A 27,468-nucleotide genomic window follows, 5' to 3' on the forward strand; every position below is an offset into this window, starting at 1 on the left:
GTCCGCCATACTTGTCCTCCACTCTGTTTCCACCAGGGGGCAGTGCTCGCCTTCACATGAAAGAAGCTAGGGGTGGACCCTTAGCCTGGGCCGTGTGTGACCTCCTCGGGAAACGGCTTAAACTCCTGATAGAAAGCGAGGCCGGAATTTATCTTTCTGGGGGTCCAGAGCGTGATGAATATAAAAACAAGATTGCCTTTCACTGACAGGATGCAGCTTCCAAAGAGGCTTCCTCATTTGGGCCTTGTGAGAAAGCTGGGAATTAGAAGAGCGAGGTTTCCCTCCCCGCCTTTTTAAAGATAAAGAAATGGAGGAAAAGACGATCAAGGGTGCACAACACAAGCTGGGGCACAAAGCCCAGAGTGGGCCTTGTGACTCAGTGTGGTGGCTCTTTCATTACTCCGTGCAAAAAAATTCCTCTTGGATGAAATGCACAGACCTATTTCTTATGAAACTCTCTCCCAAAGTTAGGGTTAACGGAGAAGTAAAAATACTGTCTCCAGATATGCTGTTCACCAAATGTCATTTATTCATTTATGCATCCAAGAAGCATTTAATGAGCACCTACTGTGTGCCAGTCACTGTGCTGCTGGCAAGTGTCGGAGAAGGCGGAGGACAGACGCCTTCTCAAGTCTTGAGGGCTTCCTGTTTAGTGGGGAGATGGACCGTCAGTAAATAACTGTACTGTCAGAGATTGTTTTGAAAGTTAGGGAAGAAAAGGACATGGAGCTATTAGAGGAGGTCCCGGTCTAGGTTGGGACGATCCTTCTGGACACATGACATTCAGCAAATACTAGAAAGGTGAGAAAGTAACTGCGGGTGAAGCAGCAGAGGGTCATTCTGGGAGGGAAGAGACTGTAAACACGGGGAAATGATTTCCGTTTGGCCTGAGGAGGCGCATCCACGTGTGTGTCATTTCTACCACAAAGTTCCCAAGCTGGAGTAGTTGACTGGGAAGACAGGCTTATTTTAGGTCAGGGTTCTGGAGATCCGAGGGCATCGCCCTGGCTTCTGTGTGGCTCTGGGGAGGACTTCCTGTGAAGGCCCCGGGAGAGATCCCAGGCGAGATACAAAGCCAGACCCCGTGAGACGCTCCTGCTTCCATCACGACCCTTCCGGGGAACTCAGCAGGATCCCTTGCGAACTACTCGGCTCCTCCCCAAGACCCTGTCCCTGGGGACCTCACCCACTCCCTCCTCGTCCCTACCTCTCCACATGCCCCGCCTCTCCCCCGGGGACCAGGATTCCAACACTCAAACCTCACCGCACATCCACGTCACCGCACATGGGTGGGGCCCACACAGCGCCGAAGAGGTGTGACCGGTGGGGAGTTCGCCGGGGGGGAATTACCAAGGGAGGCTGCCCGGGAAGAGACTCAGTGGGTCACCGGAGGGATTTGACTTTCCTCCTGTGCAGAAAGGAAAGCCGCTGAGAGATCCAAAGAGAAGAACGATTTTAGGGAGACCAAATTCTCAGTGTCGGAGGAGGAGGACTGCCTCCTTGGGTGCTTCTGAAAGTGTGTATTCATCATGATAGGTCCTTGCTGACTTTTGGAGGCTGCCAGATACCCACAGATGCCTGCTGCAGTCCTGTACAAAGAACAGTCCCGTGTTCCCCACGATTTCTGAATTTCTTATGGGATATTCATGAGCACAAAAAAAATCTGTTTATAATGATCTGCCTGGAAACTAGTTTGTGCAAAAACACAAGGATTTTTTTGCATAGTTGTTACTGAATTTTCCACTGTTCTAGAGCTAAATATATATTGTGCATGGAAATGTGGGCTATAGAGACCTACATGAATACATTACATATCACTTAAAATAAGTCTATACATCTTGGGAGCGCATGCTAAAATATTTCTATTGATTAGTCATCTGTAGTAAAAATATCTAGCAATCACTGCTATAAAGGAAAGAGCTCTAGGCTCAAAACCAGAACTCCTGGGTTCGTGATGTTCCTTGTGCTCTGTGAACCTTTGGGAAAGTCATTAAGGACTTCTGAGTTCCAAGTCTGTTTTGATGCTGAGGTGTAAGTATTTGGAGAACTGTAAAGATCTGTGTGCATAGGCAAAGTGCAGTTGTTCTACATCATTTGATGACGTGAATGAAGACTTACTTTGGTATGTCCTCATGATATAACACGGTACCTTGAGTATGGTATGTGGTGAATTAACTAGTGGTCACCTTGTAACACTCAGCTGAACTGAATCAGCGCGGCGCTGGGTGTGGAAGGCCCATCTGGGGATTATCACCAACAGCATGAAAGGAGAACTGGAGGGGAAGATGGCGCACTGTTGATTCTCCTGGAGAAGCTTATGACACTGGCTTTCCTGATACGAACTTGGCTGTTTTTATGGTCAGAGGAACTCGGGTCCTCACTGTCCCTGAGGACGGCTGCAGTTCTTTTTGGGGGAACTCTGGGCCTTACCTTGAGCGTGGCTTCCTGGCTCCAGTGCAGATGGTACAGATCCTTTGTCCCGCTGGCACAGACTTTCTAGCTTCCTCCACTGGCCTTTCGGCCTTCCCAGCACAGATCCTGGGTACAGATTTGCGTGAGACATTGTTGTGGGCTCTTGGCTTCCAGCTCGACTTGTGGAGGGCGGTGCTGTAGGCTCTAGGTCTTCAGCTGGACTTGTGGAGGACATTGACATGGGATCCAGGTCCTCAGCTGGATTCTTTGGGTCTCTAGTGAATGGACAGCTCTCCAGCACTCTTCTGCATTTGACTTTTTGGGTGACTATTATAAAATAATCCTATAAATTATATGTCTTGTGTTAAATCTATTCCCTTACAAACCCCGACTACTAATTGAATATATATTCAATTATCATACATTACATACATTAGGGCCTTGTAGCCATCTGTATGCCTTTATCCTAATTAGAACAGCGTGGAATTCCACTGGATTTCAGTAATTCATTTCTCCCATCTTAACAGTTTCCTCAAATAAGCAAATGTAAAGCATGACATTTCCACTGAGACGTTCATCTTGGGGTTTGCCATCAGTTTTGAAGAGAACAATCAACTCTACTGACAGGGCAGATGAAGAAACATAAGGAAAAACCAGGTGAGATGACAAGAAGTTTAATTTATATGTGTGTAGATATGTTACAGACAATTCAAAAAGTGTAGGTTGTTAGGGAGAATCTCAGTGGTATAAGAAGCACTGGCTTTACAAGCTCTCAGGGCACACTGGACTTATTTCTATGTAGCCCTTTCTACTCTGTTGTTCAAGAAGTTGTGTTTCTACTACTTGAAAACTTTGTTCTCTGAAGCCACCAGTTGTGCTTCATTCATTATTTTATTCCCATTTTCCTGCTGAATGGATGATCAATCAATAAATATCTTAATGCATACTGTAAGCCAAGGTTTATGACAGATGTTGGATTAATTCACAACCGTTCCAGTTACTAAAAAAGGCAGAAAGACAATGGATAGATGCGGGGGGGGGGCGGGCAAAGTAGGTAAAAGAAAATGAGTAACCAGCATGTAATGAGAGTGTTATTTTGTTCTTTTTCCAAAGAGATGATTTGGAAGGTGGATTTATTATTGAAGAAGAACCTTGACAGGGAAATTACATGGGACTTAGAAAGGCGAGGATATTCTTCAGCGAGAGGAGTCACGGCCGTGAGTCTTTATATTTCTTTTGGCTTTCTGTCAAGTAGCAATTACCTTCCAACTCCCTTTATCTCTCCCCACAGTAAACAACCTGGTTGTTCAAACATTACTCACCCACATTTCCAAACCCACTACTAACATACAATTCCAGGAGAACCAGGAGGAAGTTTTGTTTTAAAGACTGTGTGTTATGTTTTTTTAATCTTATTTTTCTCATAACAGGGTACACAAGTCTTGTGTGATGATAGACTATGGTTCAACTTTAATTAATCCCTAAGTTCTGTAGATTAAAAATATGATTAAGGAAATATGACCATTAAAATCATTACAAGGGTTGGGGGTTGCAGCTTAGCGGTAAAGTGCTTGCCCAGAATGTATGAGGCCCTGGATTTGATCCCCAGTACCACAAAATTATGTCCTTTTTAAAAAAATAAAGACATTTTCATGCTATACAGTCTTTAGAGTACAAATTTTATCTTTTGGTGTGAAAAGAACAGTAGAAATTGATGACATTTAACCAGAAAATAAAAGGCTAAATGTTTAGTCATCATGTTTTATTTTCACATTTAAAAAATATTTACTGAGGTTTAACGTACATAAAGTAGAATTTACCCTTTTGTTGCATACAGTTCTATTAACTTTGACAAATTCAGTTGTATAACAAGCCCCAGAAACAAGACAGAATATTTACATCATTCAAGAAAGTTCTCATGTGTCCCTTTGTGGTAATTTTATCTCCCTCTTTCTGGCAACCTCTAATGTTTTCTAGCTCTCCACCTAGATCTTTTCTGGAATGTCATATAAATGGGATAGATGTAGCCATTTGAATTTGGCTTCATTCACTTAGGGTAATGCCTTGGAACTCTAGTCAGATAAATTTTAGTCAGATAAAGAATTCTGACCAGTGGAAATCCTGGCTGAGGTGAGGAGAGCAGAATATATAGAAGAGACAAAACATTTATACGACACATTTGTATTTGTCTCACATCAGCATTACTGATATGACAAGTTTCTTTCTTTAAAAGAAGGAGAGTAGCTATCTCAGGTTATGAACAATACAATAGATTGCCAGGACCTGGGCAACTGCGTTAGGTGATAATTGGAAAGATACTGTTTCTGAACAGCAGCCAGTAAACACCATATACACAATATCTGTTTCAGGGCTTTACAGTGGGGCATATGGGACTTCAGTGGACCAGAGAAGACTGGTCCTAAGAAGGGAGGCCGGTACAAGTAAGTGTGCACATATGAAGAAGCATGTGAACTGAAGTGGAGCGTCTCTGGCTATGGTAGTGTTTGATGCCAAGTTGGTTATGGAAACTTGGCTGTAGGGAAGCCCATTCCCTGTGAAATATGCCTTTTATAATTAATTTTAGAGGGTAGAGTCTACCCAGTAGAGGGAGTCCCGATCAAATGGCATGGGAATCAGGGCTCAGATTCTGGGCAAAACTGGAACTCAAATCAAGAAGGGTATTGAGAAAAGCAGAGATGGGTAACCCAGGAAACCACCACAGAACACAATCTTAAGGGCACATGTTACCGGCGCCCTCTCCCTGTTGCACTCATAGGACTCCTTAGCACAGTAAGATGGTAAGTAATGTCAGTAGGAGTTTCACTGGCTGAGGAGGAGACTGTGTTGACCTTGAAAATACCAGGCCTTTAGTTTTGACCAGTGGGAAAAGGTGAGGGAAAGCAGAGACCTAGCAATGTCCCTTGGCCATAGAGCATTGCCTGAACAGACACTAAGTAATTTTGTTGGCTGTGATATGATTTTACTGAGTTTGTGTTGGAAGGTATCTCTTAAGCCGTGTGACAATTTGGAAGAAGTAATAGAGTAACTGGGGAAAAAATAAGGGCAGGCAAATGTGAAAAGTCAAGTAATAAAAAATTGCAGAATTCCCAATTTTATTTTTTGAGGTCTTATTTGAGATATTTCAAAATTTCCAGGATTGAAATAATTTAAAGCCAGAGAGCTGGAGGGGGGGGGCTTCTCACATATCATAACCTTCTAGAAGGTGTAAGATTGGGGATTTGGACACTTTTAAACTGAAATTTCTCATATTGACTTGAGCATACCCACAATATTAAGGAAAGAAAAAAAATTTTTTTTTTTGGGGTTTTTCTCCAGTACCGGGAACTGAACTCACGACCTTGCGCTTGCCAGGCAGGTGCTTTGCCGCTGAGCTAAATCCCCAGCCCAAGGGAAGAAAAATTCTGACAAATTTAGATAGTTTGCATCAGTAAGAAAAGTTTATTGAAATTCATTAGTAAATGAGAAAAGAAAGTTTTTTTTTTCCCATGAAAGAACACTTTCTGGTAAAGTGAAAAGAAGAAATACAGAAATCAAAAAACACCTTTTAGACACCTTATTTTCAAGGGGTGAACCTGTTTTCGTAGACCATTAAGATAGGAGTGTTTTCTTGGACATTTCATTTTTCATGACTACATCTAATGGTCTAGGTGAAGAGCGACTTTGCTCTTGATGCAGCTCAATAGTAGTGTTTCTTGGTTTCTGATTCAACCATAGATGAAAGCACTCTACCATCAGGTGTCACCTCTTCAATAATTGTCTTGATCAATCTGGCTTTGTTAGTATCTGTGTGAATAAGGAAAAAAAATAGAATTTAGATTACGCTACTTTTAGAGATTCTTGCTAATTAAAAATATATTAAACTTCTCAAAAAGGAGAAAATCCTCAACCTTCTCCTGTTGTTTAAAAAAAAAAAAAATCCAAACACTACTGACGCTGTGGGTAACATTTAGACCAGGCCACTTTACTGTAAAGACTGGTATCAAAGAGTATATAGATTGTTTAAAGAAGCAAATGAAAACCATTTTTAAGATTTTCATTTTTAAAGCAGCTGCATAATTTAGAAAGCAACAATACCACCAGAGAAAGTTAAAATTGATTCTGATTACCCCAGCTAGTTTCTCCTGACCTTGGTCCCTTAGATGATTCGCCAGTGGATCCAGAAGAGGAGGACTTGAAGCCTCCGCTTCCACTCTGGCCTCCTCCAGAGCTGCCGCCATGGCCACCTCCATGGCTGCCACCGTGGCTACCGCCGTGACTGCCGCCGCTGGAGCTGCTGCCGCCGTAGCCACCGCCATGGCCGCCACCGGAACTGCCTCCGTGGCCACCACCGGAACTGCCTCCATGGCCACCACCGGAACTGCCTCCATGGCCGCCATAGCTGCCGCCGCCATGGCCACCACCGGAACTGCCTCCATGACCACCACCGGAACTGCCTCCATGGCTGCCACCATAACTTCCGCCTCCGCGTCCCCCACCATGGCTGCTGCTGTAATCAGATGGAGGGAGAGGTAGATTATATGAGGTTATTGCTAGCATTGGGAGTTCGTGATTCACTCCCTAGAATATTATTTTAGGAAATAAATCATGTTTTCAGCAAATACAACTCTGCCATGTGTAAAACCATCATTTAAAAAGTTTTTATATACATAATCAATTCAAAGACTCATTCTTGGGCCCAATTTTTGAGAACCTGTGTAAAAACTTTAAAAAGTTTTTATATACATAATCAATTCAAAGACTCATTCTTGGGCCCAATTTTTGAGAACCTGAGCCTGTTTTGGGTACTCTATTCTATACTCTGCCTCCTCTGTCAAACACCCAGCACCACCAGGCACACATTTCTCCTCACTTGCTGGCATGTTCTGGAGGTTCGGTAGGCTTTGCTGTCTAGAATATGGAAAGAAAGCAACTGGGATAAATTTTCAGTTTTGCTCTTTACCTTCCCTCTCCTTCTAGCAGGCTGCGGTAGGTTTGAATTTCATTCTCCAGTCGGATCTTGATGTCCAGGAGCTGTTGGTATTCAGCGTTCTGGCACTCAGTTTCAGCTCGGATCTGTTGCAGCTGTTCTTCCAGGGCGGAGATCTGGCTCTGAATCTGCGAAAGCTGCACACAGTAGCGTCCTTCTGTTTCTGCCAAGGAAGCTTCCAGCGATTGTTTCTGAAAAGAGGATTTATTGTTGCTTAGCGACCTTCAGTTGAGTGTAGTGAGATCTTAGCTCTAAAACATCATGTGGAAGAATTAGGAAAATGAGTAGAATTTATTTTATATTTAATGGCAACATCCAATCCCAGCACCTTTATACCTGTGCTGTTGGTTCTTTTCTTGCATATTCCCAACTCTGCGTGAACATGAAACTTAAGACCTACCAGGGCTAGTTGGGACTGTAGTTCGATCTCCAGACCTTGAATGGTGCGTCTCAGTTCAGTAATTTCAGTTTTATGGCTGGACATTTGTTCAATGTTGCTATCAATTTCTGTAGTCAGTTCTTTGCTCTACAGTATTAAAAACAGGGGAAAAGATGAGAAAATTTTGACATGATAATGAAACTTCCCTGGTCTTTACTATGAATAGTTAACTTACCTTTTCATTGAACCAGGCTTCAGCATCCTTACGGTTTTGTTCAGCAAGTTGCTCATACTGGCTTCTCATATTATTCAGAAGTTCAGTCAGATCAACACCCGGGGCAGCATTCATCTCCACGTTCACATCACCAGTGGACACATTTTGAAGGTCTTTCATTTCCTATTTGAGGGACAAAAAGGTTTAATGATAGCACCACCATGCCCACAATGAACATATCTCTCGCTGGGGGAGATAAAATTTTGTGTCACCTCTTCGTGATTCTTCTTCAGGTACTGCAGCTCTTCACTCAGGCTCTCGATCTGCATCTCCAGGTCAGACTTGGTGAGGGTCAGCTCGTCCAGCACCCTGCGCAGCCCGTTGATGTCAGCCTCCACGCTCTGGCGCAGGGCTACTTCGTTCTCATACCTGAAGTAAACATGACTCAAATAAATTCCAGGTGTACCTGGATTGAGACTGTCCATAAAGAACACATGGAGTTGATTTCATATCAAGGCAACATTGATCATGTGCTAATTCACATAGGAATATTAGTGGTTTAATGCAGAGAAGGTTAACAGTCATTTTAAAATGCATTTTCTTCCTTTGAAGATTGCCAGAAAGGTAGTATTGAAATTAGAAATTTCTCAGACAACTCCAATGCTAATTCATTGTGGATAAGTTCAGGAAAATGTAAATACTATTGTGCATATCCAAAGTCATTGTTTAAGATGACTAATGAATTTGCTGTGATAGTATTGTAATACATCCTCTTAGCTTACTTCAGCCTGAAGTCATCAGCTGCCAGTCTGGCATTGTCAATCTGAAGCAGGATATTGGCATTGTCAGTTGTGAGGTTGAGGATCTAGAGGGAGAGATAAATTATTTTAAAAGATGTCTGCTGCTGACATGGCTTTATAATAGCATAGATGAATTCATTTTTATGTTGTTCCCCTCCATGTTTGGGGTGGGGGTTATTAAGAATATAAAATACCACAAGCTTAACCATACACTTGAATTTGAATCATTCTCTTGAAACTTCTATACTCTTCTAGTTCTGTGCTATCCCTTTCCAAAAACTAACTGGAATTACATGGGTGTATTTCGGCAAGTGTGCCCCCTCCTTTTTTGCAGTGCTGGGAATTGAACCTGGGGCCTCACACATGGTAGGCAAATGCTCCACTATTGAGCTGTATTCCCATTCCCTCCTTTACACTTTGTAATTTTCATGTATTTTAGGCAGCTTTGGACTGACTCACACCTGTCTTTGTTTAATTTGAATAAATACTCCCAGGTATATATCCTATGGACTGGTAGGTGCAATTCAGTTTTCTAGAGGCGAACAATACCCCATTTCCGTAATGGAGAATTCATGTTTCTTGCATTTTGGCTCTGAATATAGCTTGTTATTAATCTCAATAATCTTTTGCTCTTATTCATTTAATCTTCATATTCCTACATTTGTAAAGGATCTAGCAGATTTTAACTACAGTTTCATAAAAACTTAAGATATTCTCAGTAGTATACCATCCCATAAGACAACAAACATGCTGGGTGAAGATTGCCAGGAGCATACCTTCAGAAATTTTTATCTTTGATGAGACTGGATTATATTTAGAAGCAGGAAAGCAACATAAGCCACATTATGCTTAATTTAAGATTTAACTGTCTGTGTTACATGGATATAAGTAAAGTTGGATTTAAAAATGCTCCTTACCTGATTTTTAAGGTCATCAATGGGACCATAGTATTTGCTGTAGTCGCGAGGCTCTCCCCGGCCTGAGTTACCATGCTTTTCATACCACTCCTTGATTTTACCTTCCAGCTCATAGTTGGATTCTTCCAGAGCCCGAACTTTGTCCAGGTAGGAAGCCAGGCGGTCATTGAGATTCTGCATGGTTACTTTTTCATTTCCAGAGAGAAGGCCACCATCGCCACCAAATCCACCACCAAAGCCTCCACCATAGCCACCTCCACCATAGCCACCTCCACCGAAGCTGCCGCCACCGAAGCTGCCTCCTCCGAAGCTGCCTCCCCCATAGCCGCCACCAAAGCTGCCACCTCCATAGCCTCCACCAAAGCTACCTCCACCAAAACCTCCTCCTAATCCTCCATAGCCACCGGAGGAGCCCCCAAAGCAGCCTCCACCAGAGCTCCCACGGCTGAAAGAACTACTGCTGAACCCCCCTGAGCTAAATCCTCCGCCAAGAGATCCTTTGCTGCTGGAGATTCTGTGGGCTGATCCCCCACCACCTCCACCTCCACTGCGGGAGGAAGAGTACTGCTTCGAGGTGTACCGAACAGACATGGTGGTGCTGTGGAGCTCAGGGAGTGCCTGCTACCAGGGACAGTGACAGGCCCTTATATACTGAGAGGGCGTGTCGCCCAGAAGTTAGGGTTTGCTTACTTGTGTGGTTTTGTTTTGCCAACTTAGCATCTTTGGCTCATGGTTGCATAAATTATCTTCGGTAATAACCAATACCAATATGTGCTTTTGAATTTGCCCTAAGAACAAACAGGAGATTTGCAATGTTGAAATTGGAAACGGGTGGAGTTCGCATGAGCATATGTTTCACGATGCTTTGTACCTTTAGAAGAACATTGAGCAACTCTAAAAGTCTCTTTTTCTCAGCACAAATTGGGGCTCCACAGAATGTTTGCAACCTTTGGGGAAAAATTTTAGCTATAAGATATGGTTACAATAAGATTTTGTTTTCATATTGATGTTTTCAACAGCTTTAATTAATTGGAACAGTGAATGGCATAAAATCTACCAGAATCATACTAAAGGAAGACTCTCGTACAAAACTGAAACCCAAAAGAAACTAAAAATATGCTAAACAGTTTTACTTGTGTCTAAGTGTTGCCATATATAGAAAGCAAAAACCATAAAAGCACAATTTGGGAAATCACACACATGCATGCGTGCATGTGTGTGTAAGGAGTCATTTATTTGGAGAATGAGAGCACATTAATATTTTGCCTAGGAAAACAGAAGTGAGTAATGGTTGAAAAATCTTCAAATTTAATGTCCTTATTTTTAATGTTAAAAAATCTGAAATCATGAAATTATTCTGAGTTCCTTTGCACTTTTAAGCTCCTCATAGTTAAGGTTTATGTGAAGACCATCATGCAGAAATTCTCACTTCAAGAGGTCAAGAACTAACTTCTACTACTCTTCAGTTCTGATTGAAAACAAGGTGAGAATTCAGGTACAATTGCAATGTAATTATGATTGCAAGTAAAAATTTGCAAAAATATAAGGCTGGATTGGAGAGTGGTACGTGCTCCAAAAGCCATGAATAGACTTGTGCATATGTTCCCAAACCAGGCTCTGTTTCTCAATAAACAAATGAACAGTAGGTGTAGCCACCTGTTAGTTATCTCTAGGAAAAAGTATCACTATGATTAAAAGCTTGGTTCTTTGGCTCCTAGATTTGGGGTTTACTCTATTACCAAAATGTATATATATGTATATATATATATATTCTCTGCTGTGGTGGATTTGATCTTGCAGAACTGAATGTCTCTCATTTTTTTAATAAGTTCCCCACTGGGAAAGAAATGAAACAAAAATAACTTACAAGCATGAGAACATTGAAAGGAAGAGATTTGGGTCATGCTCATCCATTAGCAATTACTTTTTCAAGTTCAGTTTGCACCTGCATATTCTAGCTTCTGAAAGTAACAGAGAGGTTTCTGCAGAGAAAAGGAATGTGGCTGGGAAGATTGTCAGCGTGGTGGTTACTACCCAGCAATTGCAGCTCCCACAACTTGTTAGCACATGTAAGTGGGGCAGTAGTGAAAAGAGGGGAAAAAAAAAAACCAACCCTGAGAATTGATTCTCGATGGAGATAAACATACAGTAAAAGAAGGCTATGATAAATCAGGAGAGAAAAAAAGATTCTAGTAGGTTCAGGGAGGATACTGAACCTTGACACTAGTGAAAATTGGAAGGAAAAATTTCTTTAAAAGGATTTTTGGACTGATTTTATTGGCAATCATCACAAAGTTTGACTCTGACTAGTTTTGTTTTAGTATTAACCTGTAATTCCCCACCCCCAATAGAAAATATAAATTTTCCAGTCTAGTTTCAGATAGTTAAGAGGTGGTACAGAGAGGTCTGCTGCAATCATGTGAAGCCAGAGAAGACGCCGTTTACACTTGGTTGCCGTAATGCACAATGACCGTTGTTTCATTGTTCTCAGCTTTCATTGTGTCTGTGTAAAACACTTCGGTTGGTGTTTAAGGCAGATGAGTGAGGTTCAGCTCCTGTCCTTACAGATTTTACCAGTCATGAGAACCTAATCGAAGATAAATGACATGGACCGTCAACCTGAGTGCTTTGTAAATAGTGAATGACTGCGGGATGTGGGGATGCGGTGTGTTCAGATTGTTTACTTTCAGTCCTTCCCCCAAATTCTCTAGGTAGGTATCATTTGCCTCATTTTTTAGCTGAAAAAAAAAAAAAAAACACCCAAAGACTTCGAAGTTTGGAGGAATTTTCCCAGAGTGGGCCAGCCAGGCGGTGCTGGAGCCTGGTTTTGAATCAGGCAGCACAGCTCCCGAGGTCATAGTTCTCATCACGCTGAACGTGCTCTGTGGGAGCGGCGAGTAGGGCTGTGTCAGAATGCGACCCCCTCGCAGGAAGTCATGGTGCAGGTGGGATTTAAGCTGAGTCTTGGAAAGGATAGGAGTTTTCAGCGTGTGCATTAGCAGAGAGAGAACAATTCTGGAAAGCGGGGACCATGAACATACCAAGCAGGTAGAGACGCCAAGCGGACCAGTTTGGCTGGAACAGATAGCTCATATTCATTAATTTATTCATTCCTTCAACAGGTTTTATTGAGCACAGGCATCATGACCTGGGTTTGTACGGGTGACTGTGGCATAGTTCCTGCTTCAAAAGGAGTTTGTGGCTCTCCCAGAGCGGCGAACAAAATCCCCACAAATGAGGGGTCATAACATAGAGTAAGCCAGGCTCCATCTGAGGCATGGGCAGGGTTCTGAGGGTGCAGAATGGGGTTCGGACACCTCGGTACACGAGAGGGGTGTAATTAATGGTTCTGGTTCCGTCCTTGCAGAGAGCTGAGGAATTAGAACAACTAAGATGCTGATAAGGTCTGTGTCTTCTCAGTGATCTGAAACCCACAGGCAATCTTGTATCACACATTTTTTCTGAAACTTCTGGGACGGCTTTGCTGTAAGCCGTGTAACCATGGAAACCGCCCGAAGACTTTTTAGAGTAGTGTAGCAGCATAATCCAGTGGGAAGACTGTAGCTTGAAACTGAGGGCTTTACACCACTGGACTGTGTGGCCTTCCCCCTTTCCCTTCTCAAAAAATAGGCATGCGGATTTTTCCCACCCCGTAGGATAACGCTGGGACCCAGATGAGCCAATCAGCAGGAAGTATTTGGAACAGCGGCTGGCAGATGTAGAACAAGAGTTTAATAATATTTTTCCTATTACTGTTGCTGTGGGCTGTGTCTCAGAGCTCACAGTCGGCCTGCAAAGTGTGAGTGAATAAAAGCAGAGAGGAGAGAGTGGAAAACGGCCCACGGGGAAGAAAATAATCCGCCGAAGAGGAGCGCAAGGGTGTGCGGAAGGGGCTGAGTCTGACAACGTTGCGGAGCTGTAGCACCCGTTCTTCCCTGGCTGACACTTGCTCCCTGTCCCTCATTTCCTACATCTGCAAGTCACCAAGTTTGTCACTTTTGGTCACATCTGATACACTTGTCCCTTTCTGTCCAGTGTCCCCGGGAACAACCCCATCCAGGCTGTCACCACTGCTGCCGGGATTGCTGGGCCAGCTTCTGAGTGGTTTTGGTTGGCTCTTCTCTCTGCCAGCTGGGGCCCGTGCGGCTCGCCGTGACATGATTAGCATTCTTGGGGCGGCGTTGTCATCCCTGTCAGCACACTCGGGCCTGTGCGGGCGGATGGAGCGCTTTTCACAAGCTCTCTCCCCAGCGCGTCCACCCTGGCGCCCCCGAGGAGAGGCTGGCAGAGTGGGAAGAGCCGCAGCCTGCTCTTCAAGTAATTATGTGGCCTCAGGCGACACACACCGCCTTTCTGTTTCCATTTACCATCCCTTAAAATACAGGGTAATAATGTTAAATGTTAAATCCACACCATAATAATCCATGAGCTACTGAAAAACATGTAAGCATTTCCTTTAAAAAAAAAATCCTTTAGTTACAAGCAGGTCTTTGTTTTTTCTCCTGGCCGAGACATGATACCCTGTTCCCTTTTAAGGCCGATGTCTGCTGCTCTTGGCTTGTGCCTTCCCCCGATTTCCCGGGCTTATTCAGCCCATCCCACTTGAACTTCAGGCTCTAGTTTAAACCGTGTCTCCTTCGTTAAACTTCTGGTCCAGTTCACGGCTCTCTTTCTTCTCGTTTCCTGCGTTGTACACCCTGGGACGTTGCAATAAATTACACTGTGCAGGCCTCCTCCGTGTTGTTCCCAGTGGGGGAGGTCTGACGTTGAACTTGCTTGAAGTTAAGGAGGGGGTCTCACATTCTTGCTGCCCCCAGGAGGTCGTCCTCGCTCTCTGAATGTTTTCACAGCACCTCTGTCTTTTCCCACTTTCTTTTCTTGCCTCCTAGTCTTTTCTCTCGAGTTTAGTCCTGTATGTTTTGGCAATTGTGCAAGTTAAAAATTTGAACAAAGGCTCACTGGAGTTGACTAACTTAATTTTACTTTAAGAGAAATTCTGATGCATTTATTTATTACTATTATTATTATTATTTTTTGGAGACAAGGTCTTACTATGTAGTTCAGGCTGGCTTTGAATTCCCTATGTAGTCCAGGTTGGCCTCAAACCCTCTGTGATCCCCCTGCCTCAGCCTCCTGAGTGCTGGAATTACAGGAGTGGGTCACCATGCCTGGCTACGAACACTTCTAGATTTGAGAATGTTGTATAGGAATGATAGAAATCTAAGATTCTACATAAGAATTTTAAGACATCTGAAAGTATCTTAGGAGAGATATACTTTATATAAGGAAAAGAATTTGGCCCCTACCTTTTCCTCTCCAGTTAAGGTCACTTTTTTTGGTTCTGGCTTTGTTGGGATCCAATACTAGTAAACTGTTAAAATATATCTGTCATTATATCTTCAAATTTGAATTTTTTTTTTATCTTGGGAGAACTGACAATTCTACTTTGTCTTCGGTTAGCTAGCTTATGAGGATGGTGTAATTTAAGGGTTAAAACGTAACATGATTTAGCTTTTTAAATTTCATTAGTATGTTATAGGCTTCTTTTTTTGATCAAGTTAACTCCACAGTTTGAAAAATAACTGCTCAATGTGAGTATACTGCCTTAGGTGAAGGTATTAATGTAGAGCAGAAAGTAGAAATATAATATTCATTTTAGTTTTATAAAAATAGTAAAGCAACAAAAAATTAAAGTTGGTTGTGTACCAAACAAACCTGTTTTAAAATACAGAAATCAAGCATGGTCAAAAATTCACTGGTGGCTGTTTTTCCCCCTCACAAACCCAAGAAAGTACCTTTAGGTCCTGTCCTGGTCATCCACCCAAATTTATAATTTCAAGGGTGACTGGATACATCCCACTGGTATCACTGCATATTAATTTTTACTTAGGGATTCTGGGAAGATTTGAATAGAATAGAGGAAAAATTGGATTAGAATAGATACACAGAGAGATTAAGGCATTTAGTGAAAGCAATAGTTCCCCATTCTAGTGAATTCCAGTGAATCTATGTCATGTATTTTAAGGGAAAAGGTCTTAGGGAGTTAATCTCTTCATTTTATTGTTCAGAGATTTAGAGAAATGTTTGTGCTAAAAATCAAATACTCATTAATTTCATAACTAATAGAGCTCTTTCTCTGAGCCACTTTTTGGGGGATCAGGTAAAAATGGCAGAGGAAGATATTTGTACATTATTTAACTGTAACACACATACCAGGGAAATTCATCATAACTCTTGTGGTTCCGCAAGGCTGATGACTGGGAACGCTCAAGACTATATGATTTTCTGGATTAAGCTCACTAAAAAAGTATGCAGATACCATATGTGGAGCCAGCCCAAGGTGACCAGAGATTGTGGTGCTTGTTGGAACTTTTCTCTATTCCAGGGCCTGACCTGGACACCTTACTTGTATGTTTGTCCTATCAAATCCTGACAGCACCTTCACAAGGTAGCTTTTATTTTTACTGTGAAAGTAAGTATTTTCTCCAACATTACCCCACGAAGGGGCTTTGCTGGGATTTTAGCACACATTTGTCTTCAGAGCTTTTGCTTTAACAGGATGCATAGCTTTCAAAGCTCTCTTGAAATGCCCTAAAGTTGTATTTTCCTATCTTGTGACTTAGAAAATCAACAAGGACATAAGGGATTTTATTTTTTCAGACTAGATGGGCCTTCTCTGTTGTCGTTATACTTGTGATGAGAAATATAGGCTAATCCCAAAAGGAAGAGAGCAAATGGAAGAGATTTCCTGCTATTGAGGAGGTCAGACTTGCAGGTCTCGCTGGTACCCAGTATAGCTTCTTCCCTAACTTCCTACGGGTCCCCCTGCTTGGGTTTGTAGAGGATCCTACCCTTTGTCAGGATTGCCTTCAGCCCTGTTCTAGTCATTACAAGAAAGTGCAGCAATTAGCCACCTTGAACGACTGCAGCCTTAATCCTTCCATACAGGCCGGCTTTTCCACAGGCTGCTGACATCCATTACGGAGATTAATCCCCTTTAATCCGCTTTTCCCTTTCAGGCATTTGGAGCATGCTGATGCACGCACCGGGTGCACGTGGAGTCATTTGGGAGTGACCTACGGTGGAGGTGGCTTTGGGATTTTCCAACCTCGGTAAATCCAAAAGTTATCAAACCTGGTGGTGTCTTTCACAGATAGCTCCCATTCCATTTTGATTTAAATGTGGAACTAAGTAGAATTTTCTAGTTCTTGAGATTTAGATGGGTGGATAGTTGCAGAGCTTGAAAATGTTGGACTTATTTATTTCAAGAATAAAGACCCCACACCTCTACAGGGATTGACTCTACTGCACCGAACTATCACACCGATACCACTCAGGTGCTCTAAGCATTGCCCTAGCAGGAGTAACAAAGCTTACCCTTACCCGACATTCGCTGTGTGGCAGACACTATGCAGAACTTTATGTACATTTGCTCCTGTGACATATTTATAGCCGTGTAGGTCAAGTGCAGTTATCAACCTGTACACGCTGGAGGGAACTGAGGCCGAGCGTTTTTCTATTATACACAGGGTAATAGTTAATAAGTCAGCAGCCAAGCCAGAAATGACACCGAGCCTGTCTGCCTCTGACACTTTCAACAGGACTTGCACTGCCACATATTTAATTACACTTTGCTTTGTGGTTCCAAAGACTCTTCCAGAAATGTAAATGACAGTGGTAAAGGTGGAACCTTTTTATTATAGGTTCACCTTGCCTGCATCTAAAACTCCATGGAATTTTTAAGGCAAGCAGATTTGAAGTGCATTCCTCTCTTTAATGTGCCGGACAGCCTGGGGGGGGGGATGGGGGGTCCCTGATTTTCTAAAACTGTCCTATGTGCCTGTTCATTAAAGTTCCTCCTGCGTTCGCCATCCGAGCACGCACCGACTGCAGAGATTCGTGCGGACTCTGAACTGGATCGAGTTGCCTTTGGGTGCAGCGGTGGAGGTGCTGCGGTTGGCGACTGGTACCCACACCCTCTCCTTTCCTCCTCTCTTCTAGGTTGAAGCTTCTCTGCCCTTCTTCCCAAAGGCTGTGGGCCTTCATGCTTTAACTCCTCCATTCCTCTCTAGGAAGAAGACGAAGTATCGCTCGTTTACACTCACAGAGCTACAGCCTAATTCACTGTGCATTCTTTCAGGAACTGTGGCGTTCGCATTTGAAGCTTCTCTCTGAATCGTGAAATGAGAGATTGTTCCTTGTAAGTGAGAAGGAAGAGAGAAATTATTCTGGGCAGATTCAGCTGCAATCACATTCTGCCCGCTTACCAGGCCAGCCTTGAACAAAACTGTGATCTAACTTTTAAAGCCTGTATGTAGGGGTGTAGCCTGAAGAGAAAGCACACATTTCTTCTTTGCACCCCCTTTAATATACAGATATCTCCCTGATCCGCTTCCTGGCTCCCCGAGTTCGGCTCTGGAGGTCTCCCCTGACTTTCAGGGAGTTGTCTGCTCTTTAGACCTGTTCTCTGCCATTTCTTCCTTATCCTCCCGTCTGTCTTCAGGATCCTTTCACACTGCTGGAAGGGATAGTGGAGATCACCTTCAGTTCTCTCCTCCTACAGAGAGGCAAGTGAAGGTCACAAAGGTGGATGTGACTTGCTAGGGGCCGCATCCTAACCAGGCAGCGGCACCCTTTGTTTGATATGTTGTCATTTGAAGCTGTGTCAGAGGTGCAGGGAAGCCAATAGAATATTCGGACCCCCAAGTCGGAATGGCAGTTGCCTGACTGAGGCTGGAAACAACCTCAATTCTCTCCAGAGAGATGGTTTTCTCCCAGGAAAGGATACAGAGGTCGCTGGCGTAGGAAGAGGAAAAAGTGGCTGGGAAAGGGTGCCACCTCCTTTCGTGCCCGTAATCCTCCATATGTTTTTCTAATGATCTCACTTTTGGATCTCATTTATTTACTAGGGGAAGTTTCTCAAATTGCATACAACTCTCCCACCCTGAGGTTCAAATCCATCCTCTTCCCCTGCTAAGGACGCCTGCAGGTAAATGGCTGCTGCTGGGAAGGTTTTGCGTCCATACGCGGCTCTGGGTGGGTAAATACATTGAGAGCTTCTCTCTGCTTTTGAGTAGGGCCGTGGCCCGTGAACAGCACTGCTTCAGGACGATTAACCTGTGGGAGCGTCCTGAATGGATCAAAAGCGATGGGGTGCGAGGGAATCAGTTATGAGAAAGCTGCCCTCTCTGGTATGCCATTTGGACATGGGGGGAAAGCCAATTGAAATAATACTTGTCCAATTATTGATGGGATGTGAAGGTGGACGAGGCCAGGAGAGTGTGGCTGATGGACAGAGCGGTGAAGGCGGGAGGAAGAGTGGTGCAGAAGCGCAGCATGGTGTCTCGGCAGCTGCGGAGGAGCAGCACGTCCCCCTCGAGGACGGCCCTCGGCGCCGGCTCTTTCAGGTGTGTCGGGGCAGGTTTCACAAGGCTGGCGACACCCCTGCCTACAGATGGTGTTTGTTGTTTGGAAACCTGGGCTTTCTCCTTCTAGCCCTTCTGGCAGAAGCCAGCTCGCTGCTGAGTTCAAGGAAGAGGGAAGAGAAGGTCCCAGAGGGGGCCAGGAAGAGGACAAGACGACATCCGACCTTCGGCGGCAGGCTGAGTTTGGGGACCGCAGAAACAAGCTCGCCCCTTTCTTCCTAGTCTCCCCGTCAGATGAGAGGGCAGATAAGGGCACAGCAGGCGGGAACCACTGTGAGGTTACTGGAGTTGACAGATGTTGGGTAACAGTGCATGATAAGCTCTCCCCGGGAGCCCAGCCCACAGGCGCAGGCGGACTCCTCTTGCTGTGTGTGAGAGAGGGCATTGTCCCTGTTCTGGGGAGGAGCAGAGGCCAGTTTCCAACATGGAGTTTGAATTTTCATTTGCTGTCCTCTCTGTCCTCTCTGCAGCACACCCAAGCTCGGGAGTCCTCGATGGCCTCCATTTCTCATCCTGCCTGACTGAAACTTCTCTATCTGCTGTGAGAATAGGTGTTAGGTAGAGGATCCTCTGGTTAGACCAGTTCCGCCCAAGGCGTCACTTACTGAAGAAGGCTGCTGGGGCTGGCGGAGATGTTCAGTGATGCTCTTCACATTCAGAAATGCATCTTGGAGGCCCAGGGAGGTGTAGCTCAGCAGTAGAGCTCTTGCCTAGCACGTGCAAGGCCCTGAGTTTGATACACACACACACACACACACACACACATGCATACACACACAATTTGTACCTTTTATCTAAGTGGAATATGGAATTTTGGGTACTCTGGTGGCAAAAAAAGTTACTGGAGAAAATATTTTCCTCTATTAACTAATACAACTAGACCAAAACGTTAGTTGTAGACAGACAGAGGTGTAGAGTGGCTCTTTGTTGCTCTAGGTCTTTCTCATCATGTCCTAGAGCAAAAGGGTAGCATTCTGGCTGTAATTTTTACATTTCTGTGCAATATTCACTCACCAAATACATATTTTATGCCGCTGTGGTCCCGGAGGTGCAAAGATAAGTACAATGTGCCTCTTACCCAAAGGAGGCTGCATCTTACAGAGTGGGATATAAAGGACAAGACACAAATAATTACCAGACAGGATGAAGCATTTGATAATATAATACAGATTTTATATAAAGCATATGAAGTACCAGCAAAGGGAAAGTAATGGAGACATCGGGAGATTCCGTTTGAATGGTGTCTGAAAGAATGAGTAGGCAAGGTATAGTGGCAAGGTGTAGCTATAATCTCAGCTGCTTGGGAGGATGAGGTAGGAGGACTGCAAATTCAAGGCCAACCTGAGCAACTTCATGAAACACTGTCTCAAAACATAATAGAAAAGGACTGGGGATGCAGCTCAGTGGTCGATATCCTTCAATCACCTATACAAAAAAAAAAGGGTGGACTCATCGCATGGAAGACAATACTAAACAGAGAGACCAGCACTATAGAGGAGGTGTAAACATGACATCTCTGAGGGACTATGAAGTTTTGTTTGGCATGAAGTGTATGTGAATGACTGATCAGAGATAAGACTGGGAAACAGGTGGGGGCCACATGGAAATTTCCTGTCATGACTGAGGAATTTGGACTTGGTCCCAGTGGAGTAGACCATTGATGACTGCTACGTAGGAAATGAATACAATCATAACCTTTAGAAAGTTGACTTTATTGACAGTGTACTAGATGGAGTTTTAGGAGATTTGGAGACAGGAGACGAGAAAGGTGGATTTGTAGGAGTCAAGGGGGAGTGAGGGAGCAACAACAAGAATGTCAAGGATGTAGCAGTGGTGGGAAAGAAAGGACAAGCTAAGGGAATGGTAACGTTCAACTGTGGGCGGGCTGCAGGTTGATGGTGCGGGAGGTCCGAGATGGCAAGAGAGTTCTAGCTCTGGACTTTGAGGAATGCCATCCACTGATATGTGAGTTCAAAGGAGAAGCAGGTTTTGCTGGAAGGATAATGAATTCAGGATAGAGGACTGGCGAGGAGGTGCCTGATCTGCTCCAGGTGTAGATATTCCATTGTCAACATCATTCTGGGGTTCCGAGTGAGACAGTGGCTGGCTACGGAAGCTACTGGCAAAGAGAAATCATGACACACCTGAGATTTTTCCAGGAGGAGCAAGTAGAGATGAGAACCAAAGATAAACTCCTGAGAAACTGCAGGATTAATGATAATCAAGAAAGCTTGCGAGGAGACGGTCGAAGAAAAAAGAGAACCAGTACACAGATGTTTGAGCAAAAGCAAGGCAGAGGAGGTTTCAAGATAAGATGGTCAGCAGGGTCCAAGGAGACAGCAGGACTAGATCCTACCAGACTAGAGCTAGAGCTTTTCAGCTCAGCTGTTTATCTGTCAGTGCTGGTGTCTTTTGGGACCAGGGAGTGAATTCTCACAAATCTACTAACTGAAATTTTCTCAGTCTTTATGGATCATGTAACATAAGCATTTGTACAAATTAAAGGAAACATTGAAATTGATATAGTAATTGCAGAGAGAGCTGAAGGCCAAAGATCATTCACATGGGGCAGTAGTTGAAGCCTTAGAACATCTGACTTTTATAAAGAAAAAAGGTTAAGACTGAGTGGTGAGAAAGCCTTCAAAACTAGGCTGGAGACATAGGTAAAATATGCAGTAAATGATGTGGATAAGGAGGAATCTGAAAGGTTGGAAAAAACTCAGAAAGCTACAGCATGAATTTTAGCATGGGTGGTTCACCTGGCTGAGCTTCCAGAAGGAGTTTTCTCCCAGGTTTAATTTTCAAATTCTGCAGAGAACATAGAGGGATGAGGGCAGAGAAAACTATCTGTGATGTCATTATAATATCCTGAAGAGATCTGAGAGCAAGAATTTTTTGGACAATTTAGGGCACAGAAATGGGAAGGAAAGGATAGGGACAGAATGAAACCATCTATGTATCTTACTGAGTGGGTACACAAGACAAGAGATAGTAAGGAGAGAATCCAAGGTGGAGTGAAGACATGATAGCTGGGTATAAAACACCCCTGAAAACAGAAGTGGGTTGAGTCTTGGTGCTCTTTAGAGGTGTGTAAGACATGTTTCTGGGAAGCAAAGATAGGAACACTCTGGGAGCTAGTGAATGAGATAGGTACTTGGAAGGAGAGGGAAATTGGAAAGAATAGTGATCAAGAAACAGTGAACCCCAATTATTGAGGGTTTGAGCATACAAATCTGTATTATTGAATTCTTCACCCTATCTTGTGATTGTCTGTGTCTCATTCCCCATCCTCTACCTTGTAAGGCATAGATTTATTAAGTGAAAGGACCATATTGTACTTACCTCTGCAGCCTCAGGACCCCCATAAAATTACTTGGGGAACATAACTAAAACTTTATTATTGAGAATTTATACAGAACAAGCAGGTTATATCATTACAAAATGCCTGAAGAATTCTATGTTCTGGAAGAATCAATGTGGCGAATACCCATTAATAATCAATCTAGTCTCATGGGCAGACTTTTATGTATTCACATACCTATCATTAGTGGTTTTAAGAATAACAGCAGTGAGCATTACTTTCAATGGTTGGTAAAATAATTTAGTCACTCTATCTGCTCAAAAACTGATGATAAAAATACAGGAAAATAATTGTAGGACATGTGAAGATTACAGGCAACAAATCCCAAGTCTTTCTGTTGCTCCTCTTCTGTATCCACAGCAGACGTTACTACCTGATGATGACATTACTACCCCTTCCTGCTGAACCTAGACTCACTGCTATAGAATTATTCCCCTTCTCTCTCTCTTTCTCTCTCTCTTTCTCTCTTTCTCTCTTTCTGTCTCTCGCACCAGGGTCTCCATCTGTAATTCATCCTGACCTTGAAGTCACTGTGCAGCCCAGGCTGGCCTTGAACTTGCTGCAATCCTCTTGCTCCCAAATACTGGGGAGTATTACAGGTGTGCACCACCACATTCAGCTCAGAATCATTCTTAATAGCATTAATCAAGGAAGCCATAGCCAGTTTCCTGGGTGAGAGGCCTGTGAATTACAACTCTGTGCTCCTTCCAGCTTAGATGTTTTGTTAGAGATGCTGGCCATCAAAAATACAGAACTCAGCTGGAAGGGACCCGAAGGATGGTTTATGTTTTGAATTTAATGTCATGGAGAAATACCATGGTCAACTATCAACGTCACAGTTGAAAATGTCCTTTCTGACCAAACATCTCTGCATATTCTGCCAGAAATAATATTGGACTAGACAAACAGACACAAACGATCGGATGCAATGATCTCAACCACTGACACATTCACTGTCACGGCCTCAGCCACAACCACGATGGGGTTTGCACGGAATCTCAGAGGTCAGCATCATGTTCCAAGTTCCAGCTCCACCTCTTATCGGGGGTAGGGTAAATTGTTTAAGCTCTTTTAATCCTCACCAAAGAAGTAATAGCTGGTTTGTTAACTGAAGACCCACAGTTTAGATGGTACATATGAAGTGTCTTACACATGGCAGGACCTTCCAGATGTTAGTTCCTTCTCATTTGTTAAATATTCAATGAAGAGGAGAATCCCCTTATTGAATACTTCTACTCTCTGCTTGAACATTTCTAGTGATGTAACATTCTTTGCCTCACAAACCATTCTACTTTCGTGGTGTTTGGATGATCAAGAAGTTGTTTTTCTTTTTCTTTTTTTTTTTTTTTTTTTTTTGGTTTTTCTCTGGTACCGGGAACCGAACTCATGACCTTGCGCTTGCCAGGCAGGCGCTTTAAGAAGTTGTTTTTCTATTGAGCCGAAATCTGCCACACAGAACATAGCTTTGCTCATGAAGACGCATGCATATTTCACAAAGGTCAGTCTGTCCCTCCAAAATCTTTTATTTTCCAAGTTCAAGAATCACCAGTTTCTTAGATGACCTGGATTTGACTTGTGTTGTGATACAAGTTGCTTTTCTTGGATCACTCCCACATCTGGAGTACTGAAGAGATCTCCTTTCTCCATTTTAGTACTAACTGAAGGGATGTCTTCCAGAAATCCTTCTGTGTTTTATCCTATTGCATCAGTCGCCAGGGGAATTCTCCTTCCAGAGATAAAGTACAACAAAGGGATTCTTGTTTTCTTATCTAAATTTACAGAAACTATTTACATTCAACAATCAAGATCAGTAACATAACATCCCCCCACCCTTGGTTTCAGGGTGCGGTTTCAGGGTGGCTCGGGTGTCTTGGACACATCTGTTAAGGAAACTTGTTTTACTTTCTGGGTTCACCCTTTTTCCTTGGGTGTTGGGCTGAGGCTTGTCACTCAAACATTTCTGATTGTGCTGTTGATTAAGCATCTGGCTCTTAAGCTATAATTACCCTCATCCTTCAATTAAAATCACATTTCTGTATTGCAACACGTAGTTATTGCAAAATGTGAATTTGTATTCTCTCCAAACAAGCTTTCCCTGACTACTCATGTTGTTTTTTTTCTTCTGGGTTGTTCAACTGTTCGGGGTTGCCATCGCCCCACTGCTGTGTAGGACCTTCTTCCCGACAGCGATGATCAATGCAAGCTTTATGGTATTGTTGCTTTTGTCTGTCTTTGGCTTATTAGCTGTAGTATAGTGACTGAAAAATTATTCTCAGATTTCAGAATTTTGGGTGACTCATATACTAGAGCCATACTTATATGACAGCATAATTGGTACCAAAATGAAAAATTCAATCAACATAGGCTTTTATCATAAATTGTGCAAACAATAGACTTAACAGTTTTCATTGGATTTTGGCCAATCTTTTCTCCTAAAAGTTGTGTGTGTGTGTGTGTGTGTGTGTGTGTGTGTGTGTGTGTGTGTGTGTTGGGGATTGAACCTGGAGCCTTGTGCATGCTAAGCCCATGCTGTGCTACTGAATCCCACCCCCAACCCATTTTCCTCTGAACTTCTCAATCATGGTTAAACAATGTCAGAAGCTAATATGACATCCTACACATAACTTCTACCAACATACATTTGGTTTAACCACCTTCTGTCAGATTCCATCCTAATTCCTGGGAATTTGTTTTGAGATAGCCAATAATACCTAGCCTTAACTTAGAGGAGGAGTCAGATACAAAAATTCATCTTCTAAAAATCAACGGCAGACTGCTGGAAATTAGTTTGTCTACAGTGGGCATTTTGGTCCTGTCCTTGCCTGTCCTTTCCCACCTCACACAGCACGGGGAGGTTTTGTACAGTTCTCAGGAGTCTGCTCAGCCACATACCTCCCCTCCCTCTTGCAAACTCCAGTAGCACCTTTGCACTTCTCTCTCGGGCAGGTCACTTTATAACTTAAGGTAAGTTCTCTAGCATGTCTGCATCTGCTCACAGTTGCTTCTACAATGCAGATAATACTGGTTGGATTGAGGGAGAAATATGTTGGATGGAACACTTCTACTGATGAAGAGGTAGTAAGTTCTGTTTTGGTATAGATGGCTAAGAATGTTGTTTTCAGGTTTCAGCTTTGCCCTGAAAAATCAGCCTTGCATCAGCTGCTTTAAGAGAACTCGGTTTAGTATCTTTAATTAGTTAATTACCTATATATGCAAAGCACACTGGCATGATGAGTTAGAGAATCCCAAGACCACTTCCGTAAGTGCATGTGTGTGGACACATTCATTTCCTCGTAGATACTACCTAGAAACCATGTTACTCTATTTTGTGAAAATAATGTCTAGTATTACTGAGATGCATGGGGAAAAGTCCTGGGATGAATTTTCTTAAAAAAGTATCATGAATTAAAATGCTGCTTGTTGAAACTGATGATCACTTTCTACTGAATCACCAGCTCTTGGGCAATGTGATTTATATCAATAACTCTTGTGAAATGACCCAACTTCAGATTTGCATATTTCACATGCATTTTATGCCCCCATAGAGAGTGCCAAGTGCCTTGAGTGTTTTATGAAAACACTAATTGAATTCAGTGAATATCTCAATGCAATGTAGACAACCTTTCTTTGGGTGTGTATGACAGCCTAGTGTCTTTCTAAAGATTTAAGTAGAAGTGAAATTCATTTTCATATAAGTCAAATGTATTTTAAATAGAGTAGTGAAAACTGATGGACCCAGTTAAATATATTCAAGCCATCCTCTTGGCACCTAGCATGGGTGGACCCTGCTTGTGTGCTGTGCCTCCAGGAGCTACGGCTTCCTTCCTTCGTTCGCTCTTCCCAAAGATGAGGTGGGAAATTTAGAGCTAATCACTGACTAATTAACTAAAATCTGGTAGATGTTCCAAGAAAATAATAGAAGAAACATTCAACCACCCCTCAATAGTCATGCAACTAATTTTTACTGAGCACATTGAATGTGGCAGCCTCATGCTAGGTCCTGGAGCTACCTCAAGAACGTTGTTCCAACACCGGTCGAGCCACCGCCCTAGCATCAGCACACAATCCATGCCCTTATATTCAGCAAACATTGGCTGTGTTCTATGCAATGGGCTAGATGCACTGTTTAGCGCACTGTGCCGGATGCCAGGGCTACCACAACACAGAGCAAAACAGACGCGGTCCCTTCCCTTGGGGAGCTTGTGGTGGGAAAAGTAAACGTGATTTCAACCAATACAGGAATCACTGTGTAGCTCACACGCTGCTGAGAGCTGTGAAGAGGAATCATAGTGCACGAGGGGCTGGCGTTTCAGCCAAGGCCCCACTGGGGAGTGTGAGTTCACATGGGCAAAATGGGAGAGGGAGAGCGCTGTGGGCTGAGGGGAAACGTTCATATGAAGATGATCTGGAGTACAGCTGCAGGGTATTACAGTTTACCTGACCGCAGTACCCTGGTGCACACGTGTCTCCAACAGCACGCTGTGCACCCAAAATAGGTATATTTTTAAAAAGTGCTGAACAATGCCAGCCGGGTTGGTGGAGGGAGAGGAAGAGGAAGCATGCAGTGTGAGAGAGGCCAGACCTTGCTGGACTTCAGTGCTTCTTCCACGGACAAGTGGCGGCCTTTGAAGGCTTTTAGTCAATTCAGGACAAGATTGGCGGGGTGTGGGGAGGGTGGGCAGGGGTTTGGGCCAGGTGGTGGAACTGATGGTGGTAGGGGAAAGATGGCAGAAATTTAGGGAGCAAGATGCCAGATGGGGCCAGAATATGCCGAGAACATCGGTTGAATGAATGAACACATAAGTCTACAGTTTCAGGAGAGGTAGAGTTTGACCCAGTTAAAAAGCTACCATTGAATTATTTCTTAGATTGATACTGATACAAGAACAATTTCCCCTGGATTGTTTAGCTCAGGTTCACTTGCACTAAAAGATAAGAATCTATTCAAATAATGCTTTCTTGTTTGGTGTGGT

General features: G+C 43.4%; 1 protein-coding gene across 2 annotated transcripts; it reads right to left on the minus strand.

Annotated features, from left to right (window-relative positions):
* Positions 1–5,848: 5,848 nt before the first annotated feature.
* Krt10 (keratin 10, type I) lies at positions 5,849–10,339 on the minus strand. Of its 2 annotated transcripts, none has more exons than XM_013519176.1 (8): positions 9,710–10,339; positions 8,775–8,857; positions 8,265–8,421; positions 8,014–8,175; positions 7,800–7,925; positions 7,373–7,590; positions 6,540–6,919; positions 5,849–6,216 (listed from the first exon to the last, which is right to left on the minus strand). In XM_013519176.1, the coding sequence occupies exons 1-8, from the start codon at positions 10,298–10,300 to the stop codon at positions 6,110–6,112; spliced, it is 1,824 nt and encodes a 607-aa protein (XP_013374630.1). In that variant the 5' UTR covers positions 10,301–10,339; the 3' UTR covers positions 5,849–6,109. The 2 variants fall into 2 exon arrangements, with proteins under 2 accessions (XP_013374630.1, XP_005394431.1); XM_005394374.2 differs by having other exon boundaries at positions 6,120–6,216; positions 6,560–6,919.
* Between the last annotated feature and the right edge of the window lie 17,129 nt (positions 10,340–27,468).

Source organism: Chinchilla lanigera, unplaced genomic scaffold, assembly GCF_000276665.1.
Source record: "Chinchilla lanigera isolate Chin_1 unplaced genomic scaffold, ChiLan1.0 scaffold00050, whole genome shotgun sequence".
Lineage (NCBI taxonomy): Eukaryota > Metazoa > Chordata > Mammalia > Rodentia > Chinchillidae > Chinchilla > Chinchilla lanigera.

What these genes read in the sequence shown, in the direction of transcription:
- Krt10 (XM_013519176.1), bottom strand. Translation starts at nt 10,300, where the DNA reads ATGTCTGTTCGGTACACCTCGAAGCAGTACTCTTCCTCCCGCAGTGGA. An exon ending in TTGATGACCTTAAAAATCAG is followed by an intron (nt 8,858 to 9,709) that starts GTAAGGAGCATT and finishes CTCTCCCTCTAG; the next exon opens with ATCCTCAACCTCACAACTGA. An exon ending in GCTGATGACTTCAGGCTGAA is followed by an intron (nt 8,422 to 8,774) that starts GTAAGCTAAGAG and finishes TGTTTACTTCAG; the next exon opens with GTATGAGAACGAAGTAGCCC.